The sequence below is a fragment of the Syngnathus leptorhynchus genome, chromosome 2 (assembly GCF_054491065.1).
Source record: "Syngnathus leptorhynchus isolate UIUO chromosome 2, UIUO_Slep, whole genome shotgun sequence".
In the NCBI taxonomy this organism is placed as follows: Eukaryota; Metazoa; Chordata; class Actinopteri; order Syngnathiformes; family Syngnathidae; genus Syngnathus; species Syngnathus leptorhynchus.
The window spans coordinates 18,100,279-18,125,539 of NC_141196.1; the positions used below are offsets into that span (position 1 = coordinate 18,100,279).

Here is a 25,261-nt window from a genome sequence, read left to right on the forward strand (position 1 = left end):
TAGATTGTGAAATTATAGATGATGTACATACTGAAGTGGCTGTGAACAGCAGCAAGAATAGTCAGAATTGATATGTATCAGCAGTCTATAGATATTCAATTCAGAATGGACCAACCAGTAGCAATCCTGACTAAATACATACGACACTGTATATCCAGCAACAAAAAAAGTCAGAAGCACTGTTTACAAATTTATACAATACAAATGCAATTACATTGCGCATTTTACAACACCCAGAGCTGTAACAAATAACTTCACATATAGCAAATGGGACTAGCATAAAGTCAATTGAAACACAAATTAATATACAGTAGCAGTCGAAAGTCAGCATAAAAATTGTGTCATGGATTTTTCTGATTTACTTTTTTGTGAAATCTACAAACAGATTTTGAAAAAATCATGGAAAGTTGTATTTTCCAACTCCAAGTAGTTTTCGTTCTCTAGTTTGAAAATGTAAAGTTTATTGTACTCTTTCACATTACAATAGAACCCCAAATCGCAACGCTAACTCACTAGCTCTCTGGAAGCGCAGCGCACATGACTGCAGTCGGGCAGCCCAATGGTTTAAAACTCGCTAAACAACAATGCCAACTCACGTCGGATTCCGAAGCTTTAAGATCAGAGGCAAACATTTCCTGACATTTTGCATCAAAGTCCGAATATGTCGAGTACCGAGGCGGTCGAGTTCCGGGCTTCTACTGTACATAACACATAAATGTGAACAACAGCAGGAATAGGCATTCCGTGCAACAAAAAACGTACAGGTGTCAATGTTCTAAATTAACGAGGGATTTAGAGTCTTCAATGAACTTCACACATATTTATGACAGTCCATTTCTATTAAAACTATTCATCTTCTTGCCCTTAGTCTCCTTTCCTACTTCTCCCGCCTCATGATCATGGACACCTCGACAAGTATCTCCTCCACCAGCGATGCCATTCTTGGCCTTGTGGTGGTCACGATGCTGACACTGGGCCACGGTATCCATTCGATGCCCGTGCCGACAAACATCCCCATCTGTACTGCCTCAGAACCAGCCCAGTACAATTTGACCTTCATTGGCAAGTGGTCACAGGCAGCATTCCCCAAACAGTATCCTGTCTACCGCCCCCCTGCACAATGGTCCAAACTTGTCGGTGAGTACATTCATGATGAGGAACTCTGGTATATTGCAATGGTGGAACCCTAACCCATTTTATAGATTAACAGTCCCATTACATATTGTACGCTACATTGTAGAGATTGTTTGAAAATCAGTCACCAAAGCGAGTTTCGCTTCGCAACACATAATTCATGATGACACTCACCAATAAGTGTCAAAAGGCGATTCTCGTCAAAACACAAGACGCAAGCGATTTTGTTTTGAGGTGGGCATTTTAGGGTCGGTTTCACTATTCCCAGGGGCCATCCAAACAGAAACTCATCAAGATTTTGTCGAATTGCTATCGATTTTGAAACGTATACTGGAAATATGGGAACTGTGAAATAGTGACAAATGTCGGTTTTCACCTTTGCGTGTGGTTGGAATGGGGCGGCAAAGTTAGTAGCCTCTTCATAAAACATGGTGCCAAATGTTGGTGAGATGTTTTAGCCTGAGCCAGTTTTATTAAGCAAAGCTCCCATGAATATATCCACAAAAAAGCCTCAAGAAGCCATGCCTGAAAAGACACAAGTCAGCAAATTCGGTTTGCATATTTCCAGGTACCTGCCAAAGACAGGCTTTCTATAGATTTTGCTACGAAATTAGAAGGACATACACCAAACAAACGTGTGATGCAAATAGAGTGGCAAAGTTTGCTAACTTGGAACCAAAAATGAAGATTTTTTTTTTTTTTTAATCTCTGTAAACACTGTAATCATACTTGAATAAAGTCCACTGTTGGCTACTTGGTGAGTGGTTTATGAGCCTTATAGACAACCATTACAGCAATTGCTCCTCAAATCGTATTGCTGAGAGTGATTACAAGGTGGAATAGTAAAATCCTCATGAAACATTGAAATGGTTGAGCAACAGATACAAATAACTTTAGAGTTGCCAGTTTATTACTCAAATAACACAAAGACAAGCAAAAATAATTATATAATAACAACGAAATGAAAATGCTCATGTGAAAATAACCCAAACATAACTTGAGTGACGTAATGAGCACCGGATTCCATCCTGTATCCACCGGATATGAGAAAAACGTGAATTCCTGAACGCGATAGCTACCACCCCCCAAAAATTAGTATCAGGGATGAAAGCAAATTAGATATAAAGTTCTAAAGATAAAATAAAATGACTAATGTCAATAATAAATACACAGTGGTGATTCCCCTGCCCTTCTTCTCTCTGCTCTTAGGTGTGAGCCACAGCTCCGATTACCACATGTGGCAGCGTAATGGCTTTGCCAGCAACGGAGTGAGGGAGTTCACAGAGAAAGGCGAAGCTTGGACGCTCATGAAGGAAGTGGAGCAGGCCGGAGAAAAGATTCAGAGCGTTTATGGCATCTTCTCAGCTCCTGCTGTCATAGGAGGAACTGGCCAGAGCAACACTGTGGTTGAGGTCTTTGCCAGACACTCTTATGTAAGTCACTCACAAACCTGCTTTGCTAAATCTAGGTCAGGGCTTCAATCAGAGCCTCTCCGAAATCAGTCTATAATAGACGACAGCGGTCGAGACAACCTTCCGTTTTCTGTCATTCACTGAAGGTTATTTTTTAACCATACCTTCAATGAAGACCCATGTAAAGAGGGGCAGAGGCAAGCAAAGTGTGTCTCAATACATGAGTAAAGCTACTTTCTGGCAAGGAATACACAACAAGCGAATTTCTTGAAAAGCGTGGAACATTATCAGATCATCTCCTAATGTGGTGAGCTTTCTCTTTTTGTCAATTCTCCAGCTGTCGTTTATTGTGCGCCTTGTTCCGAGCCCCGACTGGTTCGTGGGAGCGGATAGTGTGGACCTCTGCCACGGTGACCAATGGAAAGACAGCGTGTCTCTGGAGCTCTTCCCATATGACGCTGGGACCGACTGCGGCTTCACGTTCTCCTCACCCAACTTCGAGACCATGCCACAAGACAAAATCACTCAGGTAGGACATACTACAATTGTAGGCAACCACACAAATGGAAGATGGGCATGCTGCTGGCGTTTTAGATTTACTGTCGGTCTTGAGCGTTTGGTGCGAAGGCCCATTACTATTCTGAGGCCAAACAAACAGCAATTTTCAAGGATTTTCCATTTTCAGCCTGGTAAGATTTTGCTGGGTTACTGAAAGTTTATACCCAGCACAACCATCACTTGGGAACGCAAAATCTAGCAGAAAACTTTGTATACTGTGAGTTGACCCGTATAAAGTCATTTTGATGATTTTCAGAGGTCCTTCACAGATGAACTCTACCCAGCTAGTTTCACTTGGCAACATCAAATTTGGTAGCCATGTCAGTCATGACTACAACGACCAGAAATAGGGCCATATGGGTTTAAACCTATATTTAGGGGTCATTTTGTCCTTTTCAAGGGTCTTTCATAAATGGAATATTCATCAAGATCTTGTCTAATTGCAACCAAATGTCAACAAAATATACTAGACAACAGATGAATGCCGCTATGTTGAACTTGTTAAGTTGTTCCCTGACGAAATGTCTTGGATCTGTTTTATAGTGAGTTACATTTCAGATCATCTTTAAGTATCCAAAGTCATTTCTTGTCCTTTTCCATTTCCAGATAACCTCTTCCTTCCCCAACCACCCCGCCAATTCCTTCTACTACCCCCGACTGAAGCACCTCCCACCAATCGCCAAGGTAACGCTGACCAAGATAAAAAAGACCAATCAGATAATAAGCCTTCCAGCGGAGCCCACCCAGTCCAACCTGCTACCAACGGGGAATGAGATTGAGGACAACCTCATAAGTAAGTCAAAGAAATAATAAATCACGCATGGTCGTAGATTAGCATTTGTAGTCACATACTGTTACGCACAAATTAGGTATTAAAGAGTCAAATTATGTATTCAAAAATACATGTCCTCAACACAAATGTGCAGATGTAAAAACATTTGTTGAGTATGGGTCCATGTCGGATATCATTAATAAGCCATTAAAGAGCTGGTATTCAATAAAGCATGTCTTGAGCCTTTTTGATTTCAATTTTAACACGCTAAAACTACTAATTATTCGGTATGAGATGCATGTTTTATAAAAGGGCTTGTTGGTAACAATCCAAACACTGACAATGTATCAACAAGTGTACACCACATCAAGAAGCTATGTGACCTACTACATTCTTGAAAATGTTAAGGGCACGCTTAAGGTCATCACAAAAACGCAAAGAGGACCAGAGAGAAGTGGAAAAGGAATTATATATATAAAAAAAAAAAAACGACAGCGATAAGATGGGTCCGCCACCCAAAATGGGAGGAAGACTCTTATATTTCAACAGGACCACTATTAATGAGGTGAAGTTCCATTCAGTCTATGTTGAGTCACAGACAGTTACTGTTTATGACTCCCTGTTGCACGGAATAAAAGTGAGCCAAAGCAGGAAGCTGAGAAAAATACAGCTCTTTTTACGAGTTAAGACAACCACACGGTGGTCCAGTTGATGTTGGATGAGAGGGCCATGAGAGTTGTTCATCTTTAAAATACTAATCTGACAAAAGTTTTACAGAAGAAAAACTGCAGTAATTAGATTGCACGACAGATTTGTTCCCGCTGACAAGGCGTCAACGAACAGTCAGGGACTAATAATCAGAGATGTTGTTCAGATTTTACACAAAAAAAGAACGATTAAAAACATTCTTAAACTGACAAATTTTATTGATACCGTATGAAAACAATCTCAGTTCATACAGACCCGCCCAATGAATCTGACAACACTGTCATATGCATACCAGGCCTGTATTTGCTGATGTTGATGAAAACATCTTTAGAACAACTCTGAGGCTAGATTGCTGAAGAACCGACTTAACCCGAGACCTGTTGTCACACTCTGTGATCATTTAAACAAACAGTCCAAACAAGAAATTTTATTGGCTTTCAGTTCCTGCAAACAACCCTGAAGGTCTAATCCATTATTAAATCTTTCACTTAATCGTCAATATTCCCAGAGAGTCAAAGAGATGACCTTCACGACCAATTCACAATCACCTTATTGAACCTGTTTCTGTGTAATATATTCACAGATGTCAACTAATTGAGGCCAAGTTTGACTGACGGAATTTCATCCTTTAGCCCACTAATGTCTTTCCTGTGTCCTAAATGGACCGGCAATATGATGCCGGATAGGATTTGACGCAATCTTCCAGCAGACCATCCATCCTTCAGTGCCTCACCTCATCCTTCTGCTTTTCGACTTTACGCTGAAACAAATTTGGACTCAATCTGATAAACTAGGTTGTCAAAGGCATTCCCTTGCTTTCATTCTGATTCTCAAAAGATAGCCAATAAAATGAGACATGTAGAAAGGATTTGGTGCTCTGTAAACCATTCTTAGCACTCCTGCGTACCTGTGCAGCCCTAGGAGACGAGCTGCCCCGTCTCTGTATTAATGTAGTCCATGTGCAAAAGGAGGTCAATATTTAGGTTTATCATTTAGAATTAGGTCTCAGGATAATTCCTACTATTCCCCTTTAGAGTTGAGGTTTAGGACTGAGGTTGTGGTTAGGCCACCAGTATTAACTTCAATTCCTCAGGATCCTTATTCTGCCTGTTTTTAGATGTTTCCTTCTGCCAACACACGTGATTCAAATGATAAGATCATAATCAAGTTCTGTCAAAGAAAAACTGATCCTGATCCTGATCATTTCAATCAAGAGAGACATCTAAAACAGGCAGGATACAGCTTTCAAGGAACGGGAGGTCCCTACACCTGGGTTCGGGATGGGAAAGGGGCAAAACCTCCCAAAGGGTAGTCTGTCCTAAACAAGTCCTCTGCATTACTACTGACATTCAAAAAACCTAAGAAAAATGTAGTGCATGCAGCGTAGCGTACCCGTGTCGACAACTCGTGTACTAAAGTCTACCATTGTGCAATGCAGAAACGCCGCTGGACTGTGAGGTGTCAGCATGGTCTCCCTGGGGCTTGTGCAAAGGCAAGTGCGGAGATACCGCCCTGCAGTACCGCACACGCTACGTCCTTATGCACCATGCCAACAATGGAGTACCCTGCCCCCTACTGGAGGAGAAGCGGACGTGCGTGCTGGACAATTGCTTATGACTAGGCCTGGAAACTAGGGAGGAGAAGAGGAAGCGGAAGGACAGTAAAGGGAAGAAGAACAGGAAGGAGCGACAAGGGCGGAAAAGACGTCGGAGAAGATACAACAACAAAAGGGTTGCGGTTTATTTGCTAAAGTCATGAACTGGACCTGCTCCTTAGTCAGTGAGAAAATAAGATCCTCTGTCCTAAGGATGGACCTGAAATCAATGGAGGGGTGTAGTTGTTGCGAGTGATCAAAAAGTGGCTTTGGAATTAATCGACCAGAAGCTCAAAAGAATGTATTTATTTCCAGGATTTTACCCTGACGCGTACAAATATGAAAATAGCCATTTGTATTCTTTTTTTGTTACTCAATTAAGGTACTGGTTTCATGCAGAAAATATTTTTGTACAAAACATTACAACACATATTGAAAAAAAAAAGTGATATCTGTATTGTCAATAAAAGTGTGTGTGTTGATTTGATTTGTTTATTTCGGCAAGTATATCATTCGACAATCATTACAACCTCATGTACCGTTTCCACATGACTTGTCAAAAAGGGAATCGGGTTGAAGCAACTCTGCTTATCTGTTGATAGTGGTGTTTTCATTTTTATTGAATTTTTAGAATTATATCATTAAAAGAAATTAAAAGATCAACAAATAAAAAGAATATAGAATTATAGAATAGAATCAAAATTTCAGAATATGATAGTTTACTAAGGTTCAGTCGGTCTTTTTTCGGCCAATGAATGTGTTTTGTTAGGAATTTAAGCACCCCGAAAATAACAATTGAGATCAATTATATTCTGAATAAATCAATTAGCAGGAGAAGCTAAAATTGATACATTTTCACTCTGAACTACAGGTTGTCAAACATTACAAATGGACTCAAATGCTCAACACCAGTTTCACATAAATAAGCCCTTTGTTCAAAATAAAAATGGTCAATATGCCGACTAAGCAGTGTTGGGATTCAAACCGAATCATCGTACCTTGAGATGTTTAACAAGTAATAGTTTTAAATACACAAACTGCACCTATTACAAAATACCATAAACTAAGTAAAGGTACTCAGCGACCTCAAACCAAATGATCGACTCCATGAGACTTGAAATCACACTCTGCCATTCACTGCACATCTAACAAAATATTACATAATCCTGGTTGATGTCCAAAACAGACACTTGCAGCTGTGACAGAGGAATATTCTTTATTTCCTGAATTATACCAGTTGAAATTTGTAAAACAGACACCAATGTGAATGCACTTTGCCTCTCAAAACACTGGGAGAGGCAGATTGAATAGCAATAGCACACATCTGCCAGCTTTGAATGATTACAGATGGGAAACGGAGTGAAAGACACTCATGAGGAGCATGGATTTTCATCTCTAAACCTTTCTTGTACACTCTTTCTAGAAATGTCATTGGCTAAAGTCACTGGGATCCACATACAATCGTGTTCAGAGAGTTAGACATTTACTCATCACAGGCACGTTTAGTCTGTAAACTAATACAGTGCAGCTCAGCCTCTGGCTTGAGAATATGATGGCGAGCCATATACGTTTGCCATTAACTCAAACTTGTTAATGAAAAAAGGTTACTGATCCATCCATCCATCATCAATATATAAATATCAATATAAATATGGGAACTAACAGCAGATGCTGAGGTCATCAATTCAAACAATTGTAACGTCCAAGCTATTGGGAGTCTTGAATTTAAATGCCACAATTCATCCAAAAATCATGTCCATGATGAGCACACGTAAGTACTATGTGTCTGACCACAATTGTACTGAATACGTTTTGACACGTTCATGATCAATGGTTTCAGACTTTGGAAATGACAGATTTATCCTACTTACAGTAAATATTGCTGCCAGGGAGTATATTGGTTCAGCATTCACCGCAAAGTGTGGGAAGACGTGGAGATGTGATATTATAGACTTAAGTGTGAGGGGATGGTGACAGCTTTAGCAGATGCTCACTTGGAGAGCATAATCTATTCTCTGCGGCTATGTGGGTGTTAACATTGTAAATGACCTCATATAAGGAAAGAATGCTCCTATCAGTCATATAATGTGTTAACACAAAAGACCTGTTAGGGTTAATGACACAGTCCTCAGAATAGTGGAAGAAACAAACCTAGTTTACATATTCAATTTAATTTATTTTTTGTAAGTATTTGAAATTGGTTAGCTGATATGAGAAGCTAACAAACCCAAATTTGTCTGACTTTCTATATTTTTTTCAAATTATGTAAAGAACAATACAGGAGGCAGTATGTTATGTAATAGGATCAAAATAATTTTGCATAACACACAATCAGACAACATAAGCATTACTCTACATTTATAATGGTTAATAAATTGTCACTTCAATATTTATATTATTTTATCAAATGAAAAAATATATTATGTGGAGAGTGACAAGTGACACCAAGATGTGAAGATAATATCGATTGAAGCGATAAATGTTAATTAATTAGAAGTATAAGTGTCAAGATAATTCACTTGTTGGCTAATTGGATTTTAGGGACTTTATCCAGCTCAAGGAAACAAACTTTTTCAAATTCACACTTTTTAGTTGAAGATGAACATTAATATTGAAAATGTTTAGTGATCATTAGTCAGCTAACTTAAGATGTTATATCATTGTAACCCAATTAAAAACCAGGACAAAATGTTACATGACTGACCTTTTGTCAAAATTGAAGTAAACGTTATACTGAAAGCATGGGTTGGGTCTGTGTTGGGGGCCAGGAGTTGGGCTAATGAGTATTTTGGTTCATTTATGTGATTGTTTTTGCAGAGTTTGATATGAAAAAAGTGCAAATTAGAAGAGTGTAATGAAGCTGTTTGTCTCTTTACTGTAGGGGTGTGCAATTATGGAAAAAAATTAATGGCAATAGCTTTGATTGAGGCTGAAATCATGATTAGCAAACACATATCTATTGGTTTCTAAAAATAGCATGTATTCAAATACCAAAACTCAAATTACCGTATTGGCCCGAATATAAGAAGACCTTGATTATAAGACGACCCCCTCTTTTTCAAGACTCAAGTTTGAAACAAGATTTTTTGAACACCAATTTTAATTTTTAAACAGAAAATAATTACAGTACATCTGAAACAAATGATTGTAACAATATAATCGAGAGAAAAGGCATGTTATTTTGCCTCATTCAAATCCTGCAAAACCTGTCTATCACTTTATCACCATCATCTTGAAGTTTGCATCATAACAATCTCCTCAGCTGCCGGTTAACCTGGCCTATCTTTGACCCACTCTCTCCAGATTGTTGCTACATTTCTCCATTTTCTGTTATCTCTTCTCTTGTTTTCTTCTCTTTTCTTGCTTACCACTAGTTATTCTTTTTTTTCTTCATGCTACCACTATTTTTCTTTTTCTTCTTTGTGATAGGGGTTCGCTTTGGCCTGGGGAGTTAGGTTCAGCTTTCGCTTTAAACATATCTGGCGCCATCTAGCATTGTGAATGGGTATAATGTCTAGACTCCGAATGTATGACAACCCCCGCTTTTTCAGTTTTATTTCAATGCAAAAACACCGTCTTATATTCGGGCCAATACGGTAAAATACACAATCTAAAAAAAACACACACAAAATATAGCTTTTCCTTTTTAAATCAAACACCATCATGTGAAAGTTTTGCCTACCTTACAGATTCCAACTTGCAAACGAGGAGGGAAACCATGCTGCAGAAAATTGTCTTGACTCAAACCAGTCAACTTCAATCCTTGCGTAAAGGCGTAAAACAGCAATCAGTGTGGAATTCAGGTGAATCCCTATCTTAACAATAGTGTGACATCCGAGACTACACAGGCTATTTTATTACTGTGGTGTGTTTTTAACACTGTTCCTAAAGCCTTAATTCTGGAGGATTTTCAGTGTACCTTTACTGTTATGCACTAAATTTTGGCATGATGATTATAATATTTCAGTGAGCTCCACCCTCACAGCTATGTGAATGTGGTTTACCTTTACTATGAATGGCCAATCGCAAATCTCGTTTGAGTTCGCAAACGGGAAAGGCAGCCATTATCGCCACAACTAAACACTATGTAAGGCTTAGTATTTAATCTCTACTCATTGATTTAACAAATGCAAATTTTGATAGCTTTCTAGATGTTTGGAGAGAGAACACAATCATGACATAACATTGGCGAGGTGCTATTGGCTGCTAAGTGAACCAGTCACAGCATTTGACCAATGTCTAGTCACGCAACGCAGCACCTGCCACTTTCTCACACTCGGCAGCCTCCAGCAGACACACGCTGTGGACTTTGGAAAACCCATTTGGGACTTACAGACTGTTTTCACAAAACTTGCTTTAATAGGCCATAGCGGACTGACCATGAGGCTACAATGGGCCATCTTTTTCCTTCAAGCTTACCTGATGCTGGCGGTCGCCATGTATTTTGATCTGGGCGAGAAGGAGGAGCGATGCATCATTGAGGAGATTCCCCAGGACATGCTGGTGACAGGTGAGTTATGGAGAGGGGATAAGAATGAGCCAAAAGCAATGGACGGAGGACCGCAGAGAACGATTAAATGTGTGTCTTGTAAATTGCCATGACTTATGGCAGGAGGCTCAAATGAGCGTATCTCTTTCCCCCCAGGATATTTCCTGTTACAGCCGTGGGACTTGAAGTCGTCCACCCACTCGCCTCACCTTGGCGTCACTTTGACGGTCAGGGACCCCAACCATGAGGTACAGTCATAATAAATGTAATATAAGAAGCGTGACGTGAAAAAAAAGTATTTGCCCCATGCCTAATTTCAGTTTGTTTTCAAGCACGCGTAAATATTTCAGTTCTTCAAAAGCGTATTAATGTGAACGAAAGGATGGCTATTGTTTACAAATTGCTTATTTTTTCAGTATCGTATTGCTGTACTAAATGCAAGTATAATTCTGGTATTGAAGTCATAAGATTGGTATTATTACAACATTGATTGATGTATCAGAACAGTTCAAATATGTAAATATTTCTGCTTGCGATCCACTTAATATTAGGTTTTGATGAGCAAGCGCTACGGAATCTTTGCAAAATTCACCTTCACGGCACACGCGTCCGGTCAGCACTTCCTCTGCTTTCAAACCAACTCTACTAGTTTCTCCGTCTTTGCTGGAGAACGTCTGGTAAGACCTGAAACACACACAATCACACAAGACTTCATTTTTCTCATCTTATTTTTTAACAATAATGATCCTTTTTGTGTTTGGCAGAAATTACATTTGGATGTTCAGATAGGCGAGCATGTTATGAATCCGAAAGTCGACGGAACCAAAGACAATTTGAAGACGCTGGAAAACGGGCTGCAACATCTCATTGATCAGATGGTGCTCATCACAAAGCAGCAGGATTATCAGCGGGTAGGACTGGCTAATAGAGCCTTTAAATACAATAATAATGATAATAATAATACATACATACATAGATTTTAATTGATCTCGCTGTTAAGGTACAAATAACAGTTTACATGATTCAAAACAAGCTTTGCTTTTAGTTAATTTTTCCCTGATGGGATTTGATTTATTTTTCCTGATACCAGAAAAGCTCTGGAAGTTTTCCCGGCAAAGTTTTTGTCTTTACAGATCTGTCAAAAGATTGACATTACCTTTCAAATGTTTGGGGGTACTTGTTGTTGCTGCCAACAGGAAAAGGAGGAGTTCTTTCGTCAGATCAGTGAGGACACATACAGTACAGTGCTGTGGTGGGCCGTCGTGCAGACCTTCCTCCTGCTTTTGGTCGGTTTCTGGCAGATGAAGCAGCTCAAAGATTTCTTCATCGCCAAGAAGCTCGTCTAGTCACCATCTGTCAATCATGGGAAAATCACATCATTTACTTGGAGTACATTATTGCCATGGTGATTACGTATGCCTTTACAACTAAGAACAGGTCTTCCCAAATTGTTTGGGGTTATTGTGGTTCTTCTGAGGAATCCTAAATTAATACATGTAATATGTACAGTAATTTATTGACATATACCGTACATAATCTATTTATAAGAATCACAGCAAACATTTTGGGCCCTGAGCCACAGTGTGGGAAACCCTGCCTTAGAATAGTTATAACATTAATTACAGTATGTGTTTATAGCGCGAAAGCAGGTCGTGTCTTTTTCTCCACAATTTAAAACAGTTCCCAGCTGTCTTAGTCTGTAGCATGCTTTCATCAAAATACCCCAAGGATGAAAAATCATACACACATTTTTAAAGAACATTTCTTGCTATTTTGAAATTGGCTCATTTCAGGGTCAAACATATCGCACACAGTGCACCACCCGCATTTCATCCTACAAGCCCAACTTTGGTTGTATCATCAACTCGTCAACTGCTTGCCTCAATTAGAAGAAGTAGAGCCCAGAGTAACCTAGAATACAATTAAAGCATTTTTGTGGCACATGGACACATTGCCAAAAACAAAAATTGCCACTGTACCCAAGTTGCTAACAACTTCACAGAGCAATAAAGATCTTCAGAAACCAAGACCGTAATCCAGAGATAATCTGTGTATCCCTAGAAATTTATAGCAGCTATGTTTACTGTTAGTGAAGGCACCACAATTTAACCAAAGCCCCTGGTGCATGCACAGGCGCAGAAACATATAGTACACACACGGGTACACACACATACACTTAACACTAGCGTTTAGAGATAATATATTATCATTTGGGAGGGCATCTTTCCTTAGCAAGCCACCAAAATAAACTTTTCAATAAGTGTGGTGGTCTAGCGCATGACATCAGTAAACAAAAATCATCCTCATCCCTACATTCTTACAACATTATTAACGAAAGCTAATTCCTTTAATACTGGTTCTAATCTGTGCTAAAACTGCAGCTCTGCTTACCCTTTGACATGATAGAGTCAAAGTGGTTCCTTTGGTCTGTATGTTTGAGCATCTTGGCCAAGTGTGCCATTTCCTTCCCTCCACTCGAGCATCTGCCCTAACTTCTTTTCCGGGTTCTTCTGTCGCCACTTCAGCATAGTACGTCACACGGCTGTCCCCAGGTCTCCACCCGACACTCCAGTAGGTCCTAGTTAAGGGGTAAATTTATTGATCAGTCTTGCAAGTTTAAAACGTTGAAGTTCAAAACAAGACATATTTATTGCGGGAGCAAAACTGCCAATATAACAATGAATAAACGAGTAAACGAATATAAAACCAATTGAAAAATGTACCTTAAAAATATGAACAAAAACAACAAATATACATATACAATACAAAAGTAAATATAAATGCAAAAATGATTTTTTTTTGTGAGAATTTCAAAATAATGATAAAAAATGAATACACAATCATGTATACATACAATTAACAATGTATTTTTCTTTGGTTTAGTTTCTTTTATTGCACTTTTTTTTTTAATTTGTGTTTTTATGTCCACTTTTCTTTATTGTTAATTTTGGCGGTTTTAGCCCCCCCGTAGAGCAGAGAGCGTTAGCCGTTGACGAAAGGTGCTAACCTTCCGCCCGGTCCGCAACGAGACAAACCGAAAATGTCGCAGTGGGTCTGCTGCAACGCCTGCTTTCTCCCACCTTCATCCGAGCTTCGAATGGCACTCACCTCTTGCGGCCATGTCGTATGCAGTGTTTGTTACCAAAAAGGTACATAGGGGAAGCGTCCGTGACCGTATAAAATGATTTGGTGGGGGCTCTTGGGTCCTCACCTCGGCATATAACGTCTGGGTGAACAGAGACCTCTGTTGGACGTTATCTTGCAGTACAATGACCTAGATTTCACTTCAAATTAATCATAGAATACAAATCTGCTATCTCACTGTATGACAGCCAGGATCAAAAGTGGTCATTAGTGTCGGAGCTTTTATGTACGGAAACATGTTCAATACATAGATACTGTATGTGCGCACAGAATGCTAATGAATAATATTAATATATCATGGACAGGGTGATAAACAAATCGAGCGCTATTTCTTTAGAAACAGCAATGTAATGTAAATTCTAGTAAAGGTGAGCATCATTTGCTTCTTCAGATAAATTGTCATGGTGAATGAGAAACCCATAAACAAACAAAACTACAATTTCTTTCCCTTGGTTCCTTCAGGTAAACAAGGCAGGTGTTTGATTTGCAAAGACAAATGTCAAGTGACTCCTCTCACTGACCAAGTAAGTAAATCAATTGGAAAATGACAGATGCAAATGTTAAATTCTGGACAAATATTTTGTTTGTTTGTTTGTTTGTTTGTTTGTTTGTTTGTTTGTTTGTTTGTTTGTCCAGAGCCGCACAGAAGTGAAGGAGTTGTTCTCCCCAGTCAATGTTGCGGCAAAGCAACAGTTGTCAGAGATTAAAAAGGTTTGTACATTCCTCCGCCATCAGTTAGATAGACCCAATATTATAGTTTGTATGTTGTCAATGCGAGTTTTCTCCACTTGTTCTCTTCAGGTTGCAATGTTCCAGGTCAAACATAGTAGAAAATTGGTGGCATACTACCAGAAAAGGGTGAGAAGTCTTCTCTCGCCTGGCCTGATGGCATTTTACATGCGTTAATTTCCGTGTTGTGCTGTTTCTTGAACAAAACAGAATGAGAAATTGGAGGCGGACTGGGTTAAGATGAAGCAGGAAATGCAGAAGATGACCAAGTGAGTTGAATTCACCAATGATATCATAATGGAGAGGGGGGGGGAATTTAAATTGAACTTTTTTTTTCCTTTGTCACAGGAAGATGAATGAACAGAGTGCATACATTGCTAAACTGGAATATTCATTTCAAAGGTACTTGTGACACGTCTATACTGATAATTATGGCAAAAATGCAACAGCCATTTTAGTTTCTGCAAAACAAACAAAAAAAACCTAACCTAACGTTTAGTCTTAATCTGCAGGTGTGTCTCTCTCTTCCACCACTCAATGTCGCTGTTTTCACATTTATTAAGCACGTATGTTGCCAAGAAAGAATAGTGGAAAAAATAAGTTAGACTCGTCTTGTCTCTTCTCCTTTTTATATTGATAGTTTTACAAATGTAAATGTGTACGTGACAAAACTATATGGTTTATTAAAAATATTGGTCTGGCAATGGGTCACACTGAACCAAGAACATTTTTGCTGTTCCTGAGAAATGACTAACAGGTTACAGACATGGGTCACATTGACCTGAGAACTATTTTTCTCGGTCTAATCAAAGAAACATAGCAGAGGGGTAAAAAGAGTTTTAAAGATAGAATTAAAGCCCCATTATTGTTTTTTTCAAATGTCGTCACCCAGTTGTTGCGTCCAGTGACCTTGCGCATATGGCAGCGGCTCACAGTGTGGTCTTTGTGTGCCACCCCGATAATCTCGGCAAGCATCTTCCCGCTTTGTCTCCCTCTGGAACGCCATGAGGATCATCCTGTCCACTTCCCTTTCTTTGCAATGCCAAGAAATTCAAAAACATATTGGCAGAAGTCGTGTCAGAAGTCTTTTATTATGAAAGCTGGGATCCAAGACTAATGTCACGATGAGCTGTGTGACCCCAGTACTGTTGTTAATTGTGTGACCTGAAGACAATAGTGTTTTTTTTTTTTAAGTACAAGTACAGATACGAGTTGTTGTCTGTGCTCTTCTTCCAGTTTGAAGTCGTCGTCATCATCGATGGGCCACACCTCCCAAAGCTTGCACGAAAAACAAGGTAGACGAACTAATATTGATGTCCGTTACAGCGGGGTTTAAAAAATAACTACAACCACATGTTCAGCCTACCCTCCATATATACGTAGAAGTATGCCCTAGACTGGCCGCTAGTGAATCGCAGGGCTTTGTTTTGACGAGCATTCATTCACACTCATATTCACCCCTAAGGGCAATTAACGGATTTCCTGGAGACCATGGAGATTGGAGCCCAGACCTCCTTACGTACTCGCCACTAAAGCAAGACTCCAAAAAGCAGCCAGGCAGAGATTACATTTCAGTGACCACCCACATGGCGTCTTAATCACACGGATGGCGGGTCTCAATGATAATTGTTGTTATTACCCAAATCATGCAAATGTCTTTTTAGCTGTCAAGAGGCAATTTCTCTTTTTTTTTTTGATTAGTCGTGTGTGCGTGTGTCATTGTTCCTCCTTTGCTTTAGTCCCGCAGATGCTGTTCAGTTCTCCCATGCCACTCTCCAGGCATTCCTCATCCTGCAACATGTGAGTGCCACGAAGCTGTTTTGACAGCACACGCACGCGCGCACACAAGCTGAGCTTTAGCCACTGTCGATTTTTGCTCTGCCCTGCAGCTATCTATATACACACACTTATAGACAAACCTGAACAAGCGCAGCTTTGCTTGGCTTTAGTCACCAATCCCTATTGGGTTTCCCGGATCTCATCGACTCAGACTTCATCCATGACCCTTGGCAGATATTACGTTAGTCAGCATTCAGTAACTTTGACTGCAGAGCGATCTGTGTTTTGCTTTCTTTTCCAAGGCTGTTTTTCTGACATTGCTCTTTATTTCCGCTTTGTTAAATCCATTTATTTTATTCATCATTAGATAGTTTTTTTTCTAAATGCAGTCGAATTATTTTTCACTATCAGATGACTAAGTTAGGAAAGAGACCAAATAATCTTTTGGGCAAAAGCCCTCGAATTGCCTTTTTGTAGGTAAACAATTTTCCCTAGTGCGTCTATCCTGGAGAAAATATAAATAAAGTATTGCCTGCCTTTGAGTTCATTTTGTTGAATTGGTGCCATAAAAATATTTATTATATTCTGTCTCCCGTTCAGCAGTGGTGACAACACGGACAGGGATGAACAATTGAGTTTCTTACGTAAAGTAAGCGTTAATATTCACATTTACTGCGTGCAGACCTGAAGACACATGCTAACATTTTGTCACCATGTGTGGTTGTGTGTGTCAGCCTCCACGTGCCCCCAGTTTGTCGCTGTTCAGTCCTCTACATGACGGAGGCATGGGTAAGTACTGTTACTATTCCCACCAGGGATTCCCGGGAATGTCCTCTAAAGATTTAGCTTCCCCACGTGGCTTCACTGTAAATACTCTCAGGAAAAAAAAAAAAAATCTTCTGTCGAGGTTCGACAATGGTTCTTGTGAAGAAAAAAAAAAAAAAAACGTTTGTGTACTTTTGTTGTACATTTTGCACTCTTTGGTTCCGAGTATTATGAATGGCTTAAAACTGATCAGGTATCAATCATTTAGCAAGTGCACTGTTCAACAAACAAATGTTGGTTTTCTGGTGGTCGGGAATGTTACATGCTATATGTTCTGCATTTCCGTGCAGCCGCAACTCCTCACAGGACGTCCAGCCAAATGACCAACCACTCCACATTCAGGTAACCACTTCTAACTTTTGTATGACCTGTATTGTATGATTTATTATCCTGCGGTCTCTTAGTCAGTGGTCAAGGTCGCCGACGACGCCAGGCGTGTTGTTTGGACACAAGTCCATTTGGAATTCGCCCATCTTCCAGCCCTTCCGGGACTACCCTGCTCCATAAAAGCAGGTGGATGCTTATGATGACTTCTTTTCCACTTGCTCTGAGAAAGAGAGAACGCCAGCACCTGTCCTATTCACGCAACTGGGATTTGATGAACAATAAATACTGTTTACTGGCTTCGACACATCAAAGGAGGCCCAGAAACTCTGTGTTTTTTTTGTGTGCGTGCGTGTGCGTGCCTCAATGACCTCAGTTGCACAAGTGAAGGCAAGGAGTAAAAGTGTGGAAATAGAAACGTGATATCACCCAAAGTCACGGCAGGAAGGAAAAAATGATGGCGGCGGCAGATTGATGCGCTCAGACACGTCCTCCATTTCTTCCATTGTCCTCGCTTGTCAACCAAGTGAATGGCGTCTATTGAGGGAGGCTCAGGTGTGACTGTGTGTATGTGGGTTCCAGGTCTGTGCATGCCATATTACCGCTGTGTGTGCGTGAGAAGCTGAATTAAGACTATTGTGGAGAGTCATCAGGCCTGATCCTCCTCCTGCGCGTTCTTTCCTGTTTTTTAAGGTCCACTTACGACGAGTGACTCCTCCAAGACGCAGCCAGGCTCACTTATTTACTTTATTTACAATATGATCAATGAAATGATCACTCCATAGGCAAAAAAAATCGGGACGTGTGATCATTCTGCCAAAAGGAAGCGAATGTGAAAGACATTTAGGAGTCCCGACACGGTTGTGAAGGATTACGGGTGTGTGTCGAGCAATCCAAAAACAAATGAACTAATCTGCATTCTTTGTGGGGACAATGGGATTTTTTATTGGAATGGGAAAATTCCTACATGTAAAAATCTTGGATTGTCATTTTCCCTACAGGAGAAAAATAAGATGGCACTTTAATCAGAACTGGCCAAGATACAGACAAGAGTATCGGGTCACGCTGCACCTAATAAAGTCAAGTTTGACAAAAATATGGAATGACTACAAAATGTCTCCATGTGTAACTTCTTCCACTCAAAACTATTATAACATCATGGACACTACACTGGACAGAACATTCCCCCCAAAAGTCTTGATAAGATGACCAATCAACAACTAAGGAACCAATTCCAATATTTGATTGATTGGTTAAGCCGTTAATTAAGAGGTGTGTCCCAATTCGCAATACTTTTGTAAATGTAGTTAAGTTAGTGCCCGCCACCTTTTAGTTATTGCTCCCACCTTTTCTTTTTCTTCCCAACTCCTAAATCTAGAACCTCTCACACAAAGGCCTTGTCACTCTCACTCTATGCCACGCACGGATGCACGCATACACACACACACACACACACACACACACACACACACACACACACACACACACACACACACACACACACACACACACACACACACACACACACACACACTTCACCTCTGCATGGCTCCAGGCTGTACAAATGAGCCGGGCCCACTTCAGAGAACTAAAGAAAACTATTCTCTTGTCAGTCGGAATTATTGAGCGCCGTGTTCCCACAGCGTGTGCGCACACACACACCTTCCTTTTTCCAGTTAAGTGTGAGAGAGAGAAACTTGTCTCTCTTTAATGTGATCCAGATTTCACACTTTGTCACACTGAGTTGGGAGTGTGTAAGCGTAATCCCCCAGTGTGGGCAAGACGTGACACGGACCAAATGATTTCACAGCACAGAAATTTGTCTTTGGATGAAGACATTTATACTCTGACACTTAAAGCATGTCAGGTGTTTATTGTCCACTTTGTGGTTAATATGCAAAATGTGTCGTTTTAATGAGCCTTATAGTTTGGATGTGAACTTATGACAAGCCGAATGAGAGTTTTTGACATTTGTTGAAACTCAATGAACACAATTTAGAACACATTAAAGATTTTACAAAATGAAAACAAAACATTACGTGCCACCGCATATAGTAGAAAGATGAGTTACGTACAGTTGTTTTTGTTAGTGTGACATAGTGCGAGAGAGGGAGATTCTGTTTCGGCTGTTTTTAAGTTATAAAAGTATTTTTGGTAGGTTTTGTCCACCTTGGCCATTTCTGACTGAAGATTTTTGAAGTTTCAAAGTCCCAGCATAATTTGTCTAATTTGTCACATATTACAGCAATGTCCTACATTTCATTTTCTTTGGCAAAGTGATTTGACTTGAAGGTGAAAGATGCTCACAGATTGCAAAGGTGGGAAGAGTGCAAAACGGTACTTGAGCACTGGTTGCCAAGCGACCAAACAGGAAGCGGCTTGGTGCCTTTTCCCCACATGTTTGGACTGTTATCATCGGAAAACAAACATGAAATAAAAAATTCTATCAAAATCTCTTGTGGTCGTTTGAACTGACTTTGTTGGCCATCAGCCTCTGACACCCTTCAGTTATGACCTGCAGTCTTGTCAACATCATTAACTTTACTAGATGTGTGATTTCATTTTTTTTACCATACATGGTCAAGTAAGCATCTTCCAATATGAATACACACACACACACACACACACACATAAAGTGCATGTCACACACGTCAATCACAAAAGCAGACCTTGGATTTTTAACCCTAACTGGGAAAAAAAAAAAAATCAATCCACACATTCACATCTGCTTCTTTTGAAGCGTTAGTAGAAGATGAGCACATACGCACACCATTTTCATTTCAGGAAGAAAAGAGGTGAACGCGGGAGGTTGACAAGTCAAAGAGGAACAGGTGAGAACGTGAATACACATATGCACTTCAATAGACACACACTCACACAAAGGCAAGCAGGCGGACTGTTGTCTTTCGAGGGGCCCACTCTAAGTGTCTGACGCATACTTGAATGATGTCAGCGTGGCTGCTGAGAGATTCCTTTTCCTGTCGCGCAGAAAAACCTCCACACACACACACATATAGAAAGGCCACAGTCTTACCACACACATTATCACCCTTTACAAATGTTCTGACTCATATCAAGTCAGTGTGAACTCATAAAAATCAAAACAATAAAAGTCAGGCGTTGGTTCAAGGGAATTATTATAATATTAATCATAAAGGACTGTTACAAAGCTGCTCTATATATGTTGACTTTTTTTGTACTTTTTTTGCTGTATTTTTTTGACTTTTTTGTAAATATTCATTGTGTTGCACAATAAATGAGACTGATGTAAAAATGATTGACAATTTTGTGCGCAGATGTGTGTGTTAAAGACTTTGGAAAGACAAGACTGTGAACTTGGGCTTTTTTCACCTCTGTGTCGTTCTTTCCTCTGCCAGCCTCGCCTATCAGATAGCAGAGGGTGATGAGAAAATACCGAAAGATGGAAGTTACGCCCTTTTACCCTGTGTTGTTTTTTTTGTTGTTTTTGTTTATATTGTTGGCTTTGGAGCCTAGTTAAAGACTGAGTGCAACCACAGCCAGGTGTGTGTGTGTGTGTGTGTGTGTGTGTGTGTGTGTGTGTGTGTGTGTGTGTGTGTGTGTGTGTGTGTGTGTGTGTGTGTGTGTGTGTGTGTGTGTGTGTGTGTGTGTGCACGAGTCCGTCATGCTGGCTGCCTCCATTGAGCACCTGAGCGGCGTTTCTTTTCTTTGCTGTGAAAAGCTCTTTGGAAAAGTTCTCTTCTTCAGCGAGCACAGCTGCTGTTGACTCAAACACACAAGAATCTCCTCTAGGATGAGACATACACACAAACATACACACACACACACACACACACACACACACGTTTGTTTTTAGAAACTCACAGCACAGGCATCCGAAGGGGGCAAATATTACAATTTCAACATGAGTTGGGTATCAAAAGTGAGATTTCAATTCAGGATGAGGGCTTGAAAGAAGAGTTTGTAACAATTGTTCGGGTTTTTAAATGAGTGTTTTACTCAAACAAGGGTTTGTGTTTTGATTCTGTTTCAAGTCATGGTTGGAGTTTCAAATTTGGGTTTTAAACTTGGTTTAAGGTTTCAAACTGAGAAAGGTATCAGGTTAGTTTTTGGAGTTTGCTTTCCAAAAAGCGTAAAGACTACTTTGTCATGATTTGTGTTTTGTCTAGATTAGATTTATTTCTTTTCCAGGTATTTATTGTCAGTGTCCTTGCAAGTGCTTCTTGTTAATAAATCATTCTGTTCAGTACGTCCTATTCTCCTGCATTTTGGTCCAATGCTACATACCTCAATCACGACATGCTGGCTTCCAATTATGCATTGTACTCAATTGCCCTGAACCTTACAGACAAACATCTACCCATTTTACGGACATTAGAAGCATCCTTGTCAGAAGCATCTGGAGGGACCTCAGCGCTGCATCTGGATGGTGTCATGCTCTCCAAACCGACGACACGGCCAACTGCAGTCACATTTCAACCATGGAAACTCGTGTATCACCTTCTGGGATCAGCGAAAGACATAAAAGTCGCGTGGAAAGCCATGACTCTTTCGAGGTGTCGACGCCTCTGATGTTTTTACCTCATGCGAGATCCTCGTCCTCCTCTTCCTCACGTCGGTTGAGAGGATGAGGATGGAGAGCAGATGTGCCGAGTAAAGGAGCAGCGTTAAGGTCTCAAATAAGATGGAAAATGATTTGCAGAACAGGATGAGAGGGGAAACGTTCCCCTTTGATTTTTGTGACGTGCAATAATGATCACTGACAGGCTACAGATGACGTCTGCAAAATATCCAAGGACAGATGATCATTTTGGATCGCTCAAGATCAATAAGAGTTCTCTATCTGGAGCAGAATTATTATACCATGAAAGATGGTAGACTGACAATCATAGAAAAAACACAAAAGGGTTTCAACTTTCAAAAGTAGGGCTTTGAGCCATGATTACTGTTTCAAGCCCAGGTTAGGCTTTCAGGTTCGAGTGTGTGTTTCTAAATGGTGGTTCCAGCTAGGGTTGAAACATTTTTAGAATTAGAATTTAGAACCAGAGGTAAAGGTCTCAATAGGGGGTTCCAGTTTCAACTAGTTAGGCTTTCAAATTAGGATTTTACGTTTCAAGACAGGATTACTTTTAAATTAGGGTTTCAAACTCGAGTTAGGGTTTCAAGTTCCGGTTTGAAGACAGTGTTAGAGTGTTACTCAAATTACAGTTATGGTTTGGAATAGGGTTTTAAATTGGGATTTCACATCTTGGTTTGGGAAATGGGAAAAACATCTGTAGAGGTAAATAATAAAATATATATAATTATAATCTAGTTAATAGTCCACATTTACACTCAAATAAAGAATGCAACAGATTACCTTGCTTTAATGGCAACAATTTATATGACATAAAACGTTAACTGTACAAGATTGTCCGTCCATACAATGAGTATCAATAACATCATAACATACATCTGACAACAGGTATAAATACAATATCTTACAATGAAATAATGTATACAGTTTGCATATAACAGTAGCTGTGTGTGTGTGTGTGCCTATGCATGAACACAAAATAAAAATGCAGTTTAATGCCCAAAGAAAATAAATTATATATGAAATTTCGTGTCCTCAATCTAGTTTTTTTTTCTTTTTATTCGCTAATTTGACAGTTTTAAAAAAATATTTTTTTTATTCACATTCATACAAACCAGCGGTAAGTGCACATTAACACATTAATATATTGTAGCGGCAGTATGTTAGCTTTAAACGACAAACATATGGCAATAGTGGAAATAGCTTCACAGGTTTTAATTGGTATAAACTTGATAGGCAGTAAGCTCAATGCATGCACTCTGTGGCCATAACATTAGGTTCACCCTAGATGAGGTTTACAAAAAAAAAAAGCTGTTTAAATATAGTAATTCATTAATATTGCCACCATAGATATTTTAGTATCTGTCTAGTAGGAGTTCTTAATTTGGTCACAATCTGTCAGTTGAGTTTGACGAACTCCTGAAAATTAAAGTAAAATGGCCACCTCTGAACAAAATGGCTGACTTCCCGTGTCTTTCCAGGCATCTAAAGACTTTTTGTGGGTGTACCCACAAGAGACATGCTTACCAGATTCCATGTATATCAGGGAAACTGTTTTACAGAACTGATTAAAAAAAAAAAAAAAAATGCCAACCAAGAATTTACTGTTTCATGGTGAGTAACCATATTTTGCTGGCAGAATCCCTGCATTCCTTCCTGTGTCTTTTTAGACATGGCTTTTTTTGTGGGTTTACTCATAATCGACATGCCTACCAAATGTCATGCTGTTAACTGAAACTGGCTTTGCGGGTTGCATTTTGAAATACTCCCACAAAATGGTGAGTTTGATGGTGTCATCTTATGAAACATGTATTGAGTGCTTTGAAGTGTTTAGCAGCCTTTTTTCCCGCCTTCTACTCCGACCAGTTAAGTGAATCGGGATGGTGTTTCTTTAGCGACACTAACACGAAAACAAATAACGTTACACACAGACTATTACATTTATACAAAGACCCGGGGGTGAAGAAACATGCTAAATGCTACATAATCATATCTGACTATGTACAGACACAAATGTTCAAAGGACGGAACATGAGGATGTTTTTATTATTAGTCTTGAAAAATACTTTGAGGGATTTTTGATTGTTTTGAAAAAATAAAAAAAAATCTCTGCTTACATTCTTCATTGAGTTCCAATATGCGCTAAAGTGTCGTGGCTGTCATTTGTCTCTCCGTTGCTAACATTGATAGTGAATATGCTGGTGTTGGTGCACTTTGCCGTCCACGTGCGAGTGCGAGTGTGTGTGTATGTCGTGCGTGTAGATTTTGGGGTACAGCTTGGAGGATGTCAACGGCTGGTTCTGGTGGGCCACATAGTCCTCATAAGACAGGCCCTCTTTGTCGGCGCTGTGGCACGCTCTCTCGCGGCCCGCCACCGGCAGGCGCTGCGAGACAGTAAGGGCGGAGGACGCTTGTGAGGAAGATGAAGAAGAGGAGGATGGGCAGCTGCGTTTGGACTGGCAGAACCAAAGGAGGGCAGTGCCCAGGACGAAGGCCACACCCGCCGGTATCCCGATGATGACGGGCCAGGGCAGGCTCTGGGAGGCAGCCGCCAGGACTAAATTGTTTTGGGGCTTCACATCTGCAAACAAACAAATCAAGAGCAAAGACATGGTCATCCACAACGAAGTCAAATCGTGTCTTTTCCGGCATAATGAACCAAAATGGCCGACTTTCTACGTCTTTTCAAGCATAGCCTTTTGAATGTTTTTATGGGTTTGCTTATGATAGAAACATCTACCCATTTTCATGCTGTTAAGTGAAAGTGGGCTAAAAAAAATGTTGTCTTGCTTTCATTAGCAAAATGACCCTAAAATGGACATGGAAACTAAGGTTTCCCATGTCCTGAGACTTTTATCGTGGCTCTACTTATGATACATGTGTCTGCAATATTGTATTTTGCTAAGTGAAACTGTCACGAGGAGAAATTTATCATGAATGGTCAAAATGTCCTACAACTGCATCTTCAAAGCAAAATGTCTGACCGTCCTGTTTATTTTCAGGCATGGGTTCATTAGACTTTTTGTCGCTTTGTAAAACTGGTTCAGAGGGCAGAATTTTCAAATTCACCTGTATGGCCCAAATGTCCTAAAACAGCCGGTTGGAACAAAAATTGCTGTTCCTTGGGCATTGGTTCCTTCGACCTTTCGGTGGGTCTAGTCATGATAGACATGTCTACCAAATTTCAGGTTGCTAAACTAAACTCAAATGTTAAATTTTGCCTTGCTTGGGCCCAAAT

At 39.9% G+C, this 25,261-nt stretch overlaps 4 protein-coding genes and 1 long non-coding RNA gene across 6 annotated transcripts in view; 3 read left to right on the forward strand and 2 right to left on the reverse strand.

The window, feature by feature from the left end:
• The first annotated feature begins 874 nt into the window (after positions 1–874).
• Positions 875–6,290, forward strand: spon2b (spondin 2b, extracellular matrix protein). The gene is made up of 5 exons (XM_085905557.1): positions 875–1,137; positions 2,344–2,567; positions 2,884–3,075; positions 3,711–3,897; positions 6,023–6,290. Exons 1-5 carry the CDS (start codon positions 894–896, stop codon positions 6,199–6,201), a joined length of 1,026 nt encoding a protein of 341 aa, XP_085761683.1. The 5' UTR covers positions 875–893; the 3' UTR covers positions 6,202–6,290.
• A 1,521-nt stretch (positions 6,291–7,811) lies between these two features.
• Positions 7,812–13,910, reverse strand: LOC147061106 (uncharacterized). Its single transcript, XR_015063454.1, has 6 exons — positions 13,776–13,910; positions 13,059–13,245; positions 11,824–12,020; positions 11,260–11,351; positions 10,598–10,678; positions 7,812–9,940 (listed from the first exon to the last, which is right to left on the reverse strand). It is a non-coding gene; the product is annotated as an uncharacterized LOC147061106 (long non-coding RNA).
• Positions 10,475–12,064, forward strand: LOC147061107 (transmembrane emp24 domain-containing protein 11). Its single transcript, XM_085904697.1, has 5 exons — positions 10,475–10,688; positions 10,824–10,915; positions 11,219–11,344; positions 11,432–11,578; positions 11,864–12,064. Exons 1-5 carry the CDS (start codon positions 10,559–10,561, stop codon positions 12,011–12,013), a joined length of 645 nt encoding a protein of 214 aa, XP_085760823.1. The 5' UTR covers positions 10,475–10,558; the 3' UTR covers positions 12,014–12,064.
• On the forward strand, positions 13,654–17,770 carry rnf212 (ring finger protein 212). Of its 2 annotated transcripts, none has more exons than XM_085904675.1 (12): positions 13,654–13,816; positions 14,274–14,335; positions 14,448–14,522; positions 14,613–14,669; positions 14,751–14,809; positions 14,889–14,942; positions 15,777–15,835; positions 16,280–16,340; positions 16,920–16,968; positions 17,054–17,108; positions 17,435–17,486; positions 17,549–17,770. In XM_085904675.1, the coding sequence occupies exons 1-12, from the start codon at positions 13,708–13,710 to the stop codon at positions 17,649–17,651; spliced, it is 795 nt and encodes a 264-aa protein (XP_085760801.1). In that variant the 5' UTR covers positions 13,654–13,707; the 3' UTR covers positions 17,652–17,770. The 2 variants fall into 2 exon arrangements, with proteins under 2 accessions (XP_085760801.1, XP_085760809.1); XM_085904683.1 differs by having other exon boundaries at positions 16,923–16,968.
• Positions 17,771–22,788: 5,018 nt separating this feature from the next.
• fgfrl1a (fibroblast growth factor receptor like 1a) overlaps positions 22,789–25,261 on the reverse strand; it is a 37,724-nt gene continuing 35,251 nt past the window's right edge. The window contains exon 8 of the mRNA XM_085901337.1: positions 22,789–24,604. Within this exon, the coding sequence (XP_085757463.1) occupies positions 24,201–24,604 (404 nt within the window). The 3' untranslated portion in view covers positions 22,789–24,200. The remainder of the gene's footprint in view (positions 24,605–25,261) is intronic.

Excerpts from the sequence above, each read along its gene's own strand:
- spon2b (XM_085905557.1), top strand. The coding sequence starts at position 894 with ATGATCATGGACACCTCGACAAGTATCTCCTCCACCAGCGATGCCATT. Across the intron at positions 2,568-2,883 it reads TCTTTGCCAGACACTCTTAT|CTGTCGTTTATTGTGCGCCT; the intron begins GTAAGTCACTCA and ends TCAATTCTCCAG. Across the intron at positions 3,898-6,022 it reads GATTGAGGACAACCTCATAA|AAACGCCGCTGGACTGTGAG; the intron begins GTAAGTCAAAGA and ends TGTGCAATGCAG.
- rnf212 (XM_085904675.1), top strand. The coding sequence starts at position 13,708 with ATGTCGCAGTGGGTCTGCTGCAACGCCTGCTTTCTCCCACCTTCATCC. Across the intron at positions 14,670-14,750 it reads TGGCATACTACCAGAAAAGG|AATGAGAAATTGGAGGCGGA; the intron begins GTGAGAAGTCTT and ends TGAACAAAACAG. Across the intron at positions 17,487-17,548 it reads ACCAACCACTCCACATTCAG|TCAGTGGTCAAGGTCGCCGA; the intron begins GTAACCACTTCT and ends GCGGTCTCTTAG.
- LOC147061107 (XM_085904697.1), top strand. The coding sequence starts at position 10,559 with ATGAGGCTACAATGGGCCATCTTTTTCCTTCAAGCTTACCTGATGCTG. Across the intron at positions 10,689-10,823 it reads CCAGGACATGCTGGTGACAG|GATATTTCCTGTTACAGCCG; the intron begins GTGAGTTATGGA and ends CTTTCCCCCCAG. Across the intron at positions 10,916-11,218 it reads TCAGGGACCCCAACCATGAG|GTTTTGATGAGCAAGCGCTA; the intron begins GTACAGTCATAA and ends ACTTAATATTAG.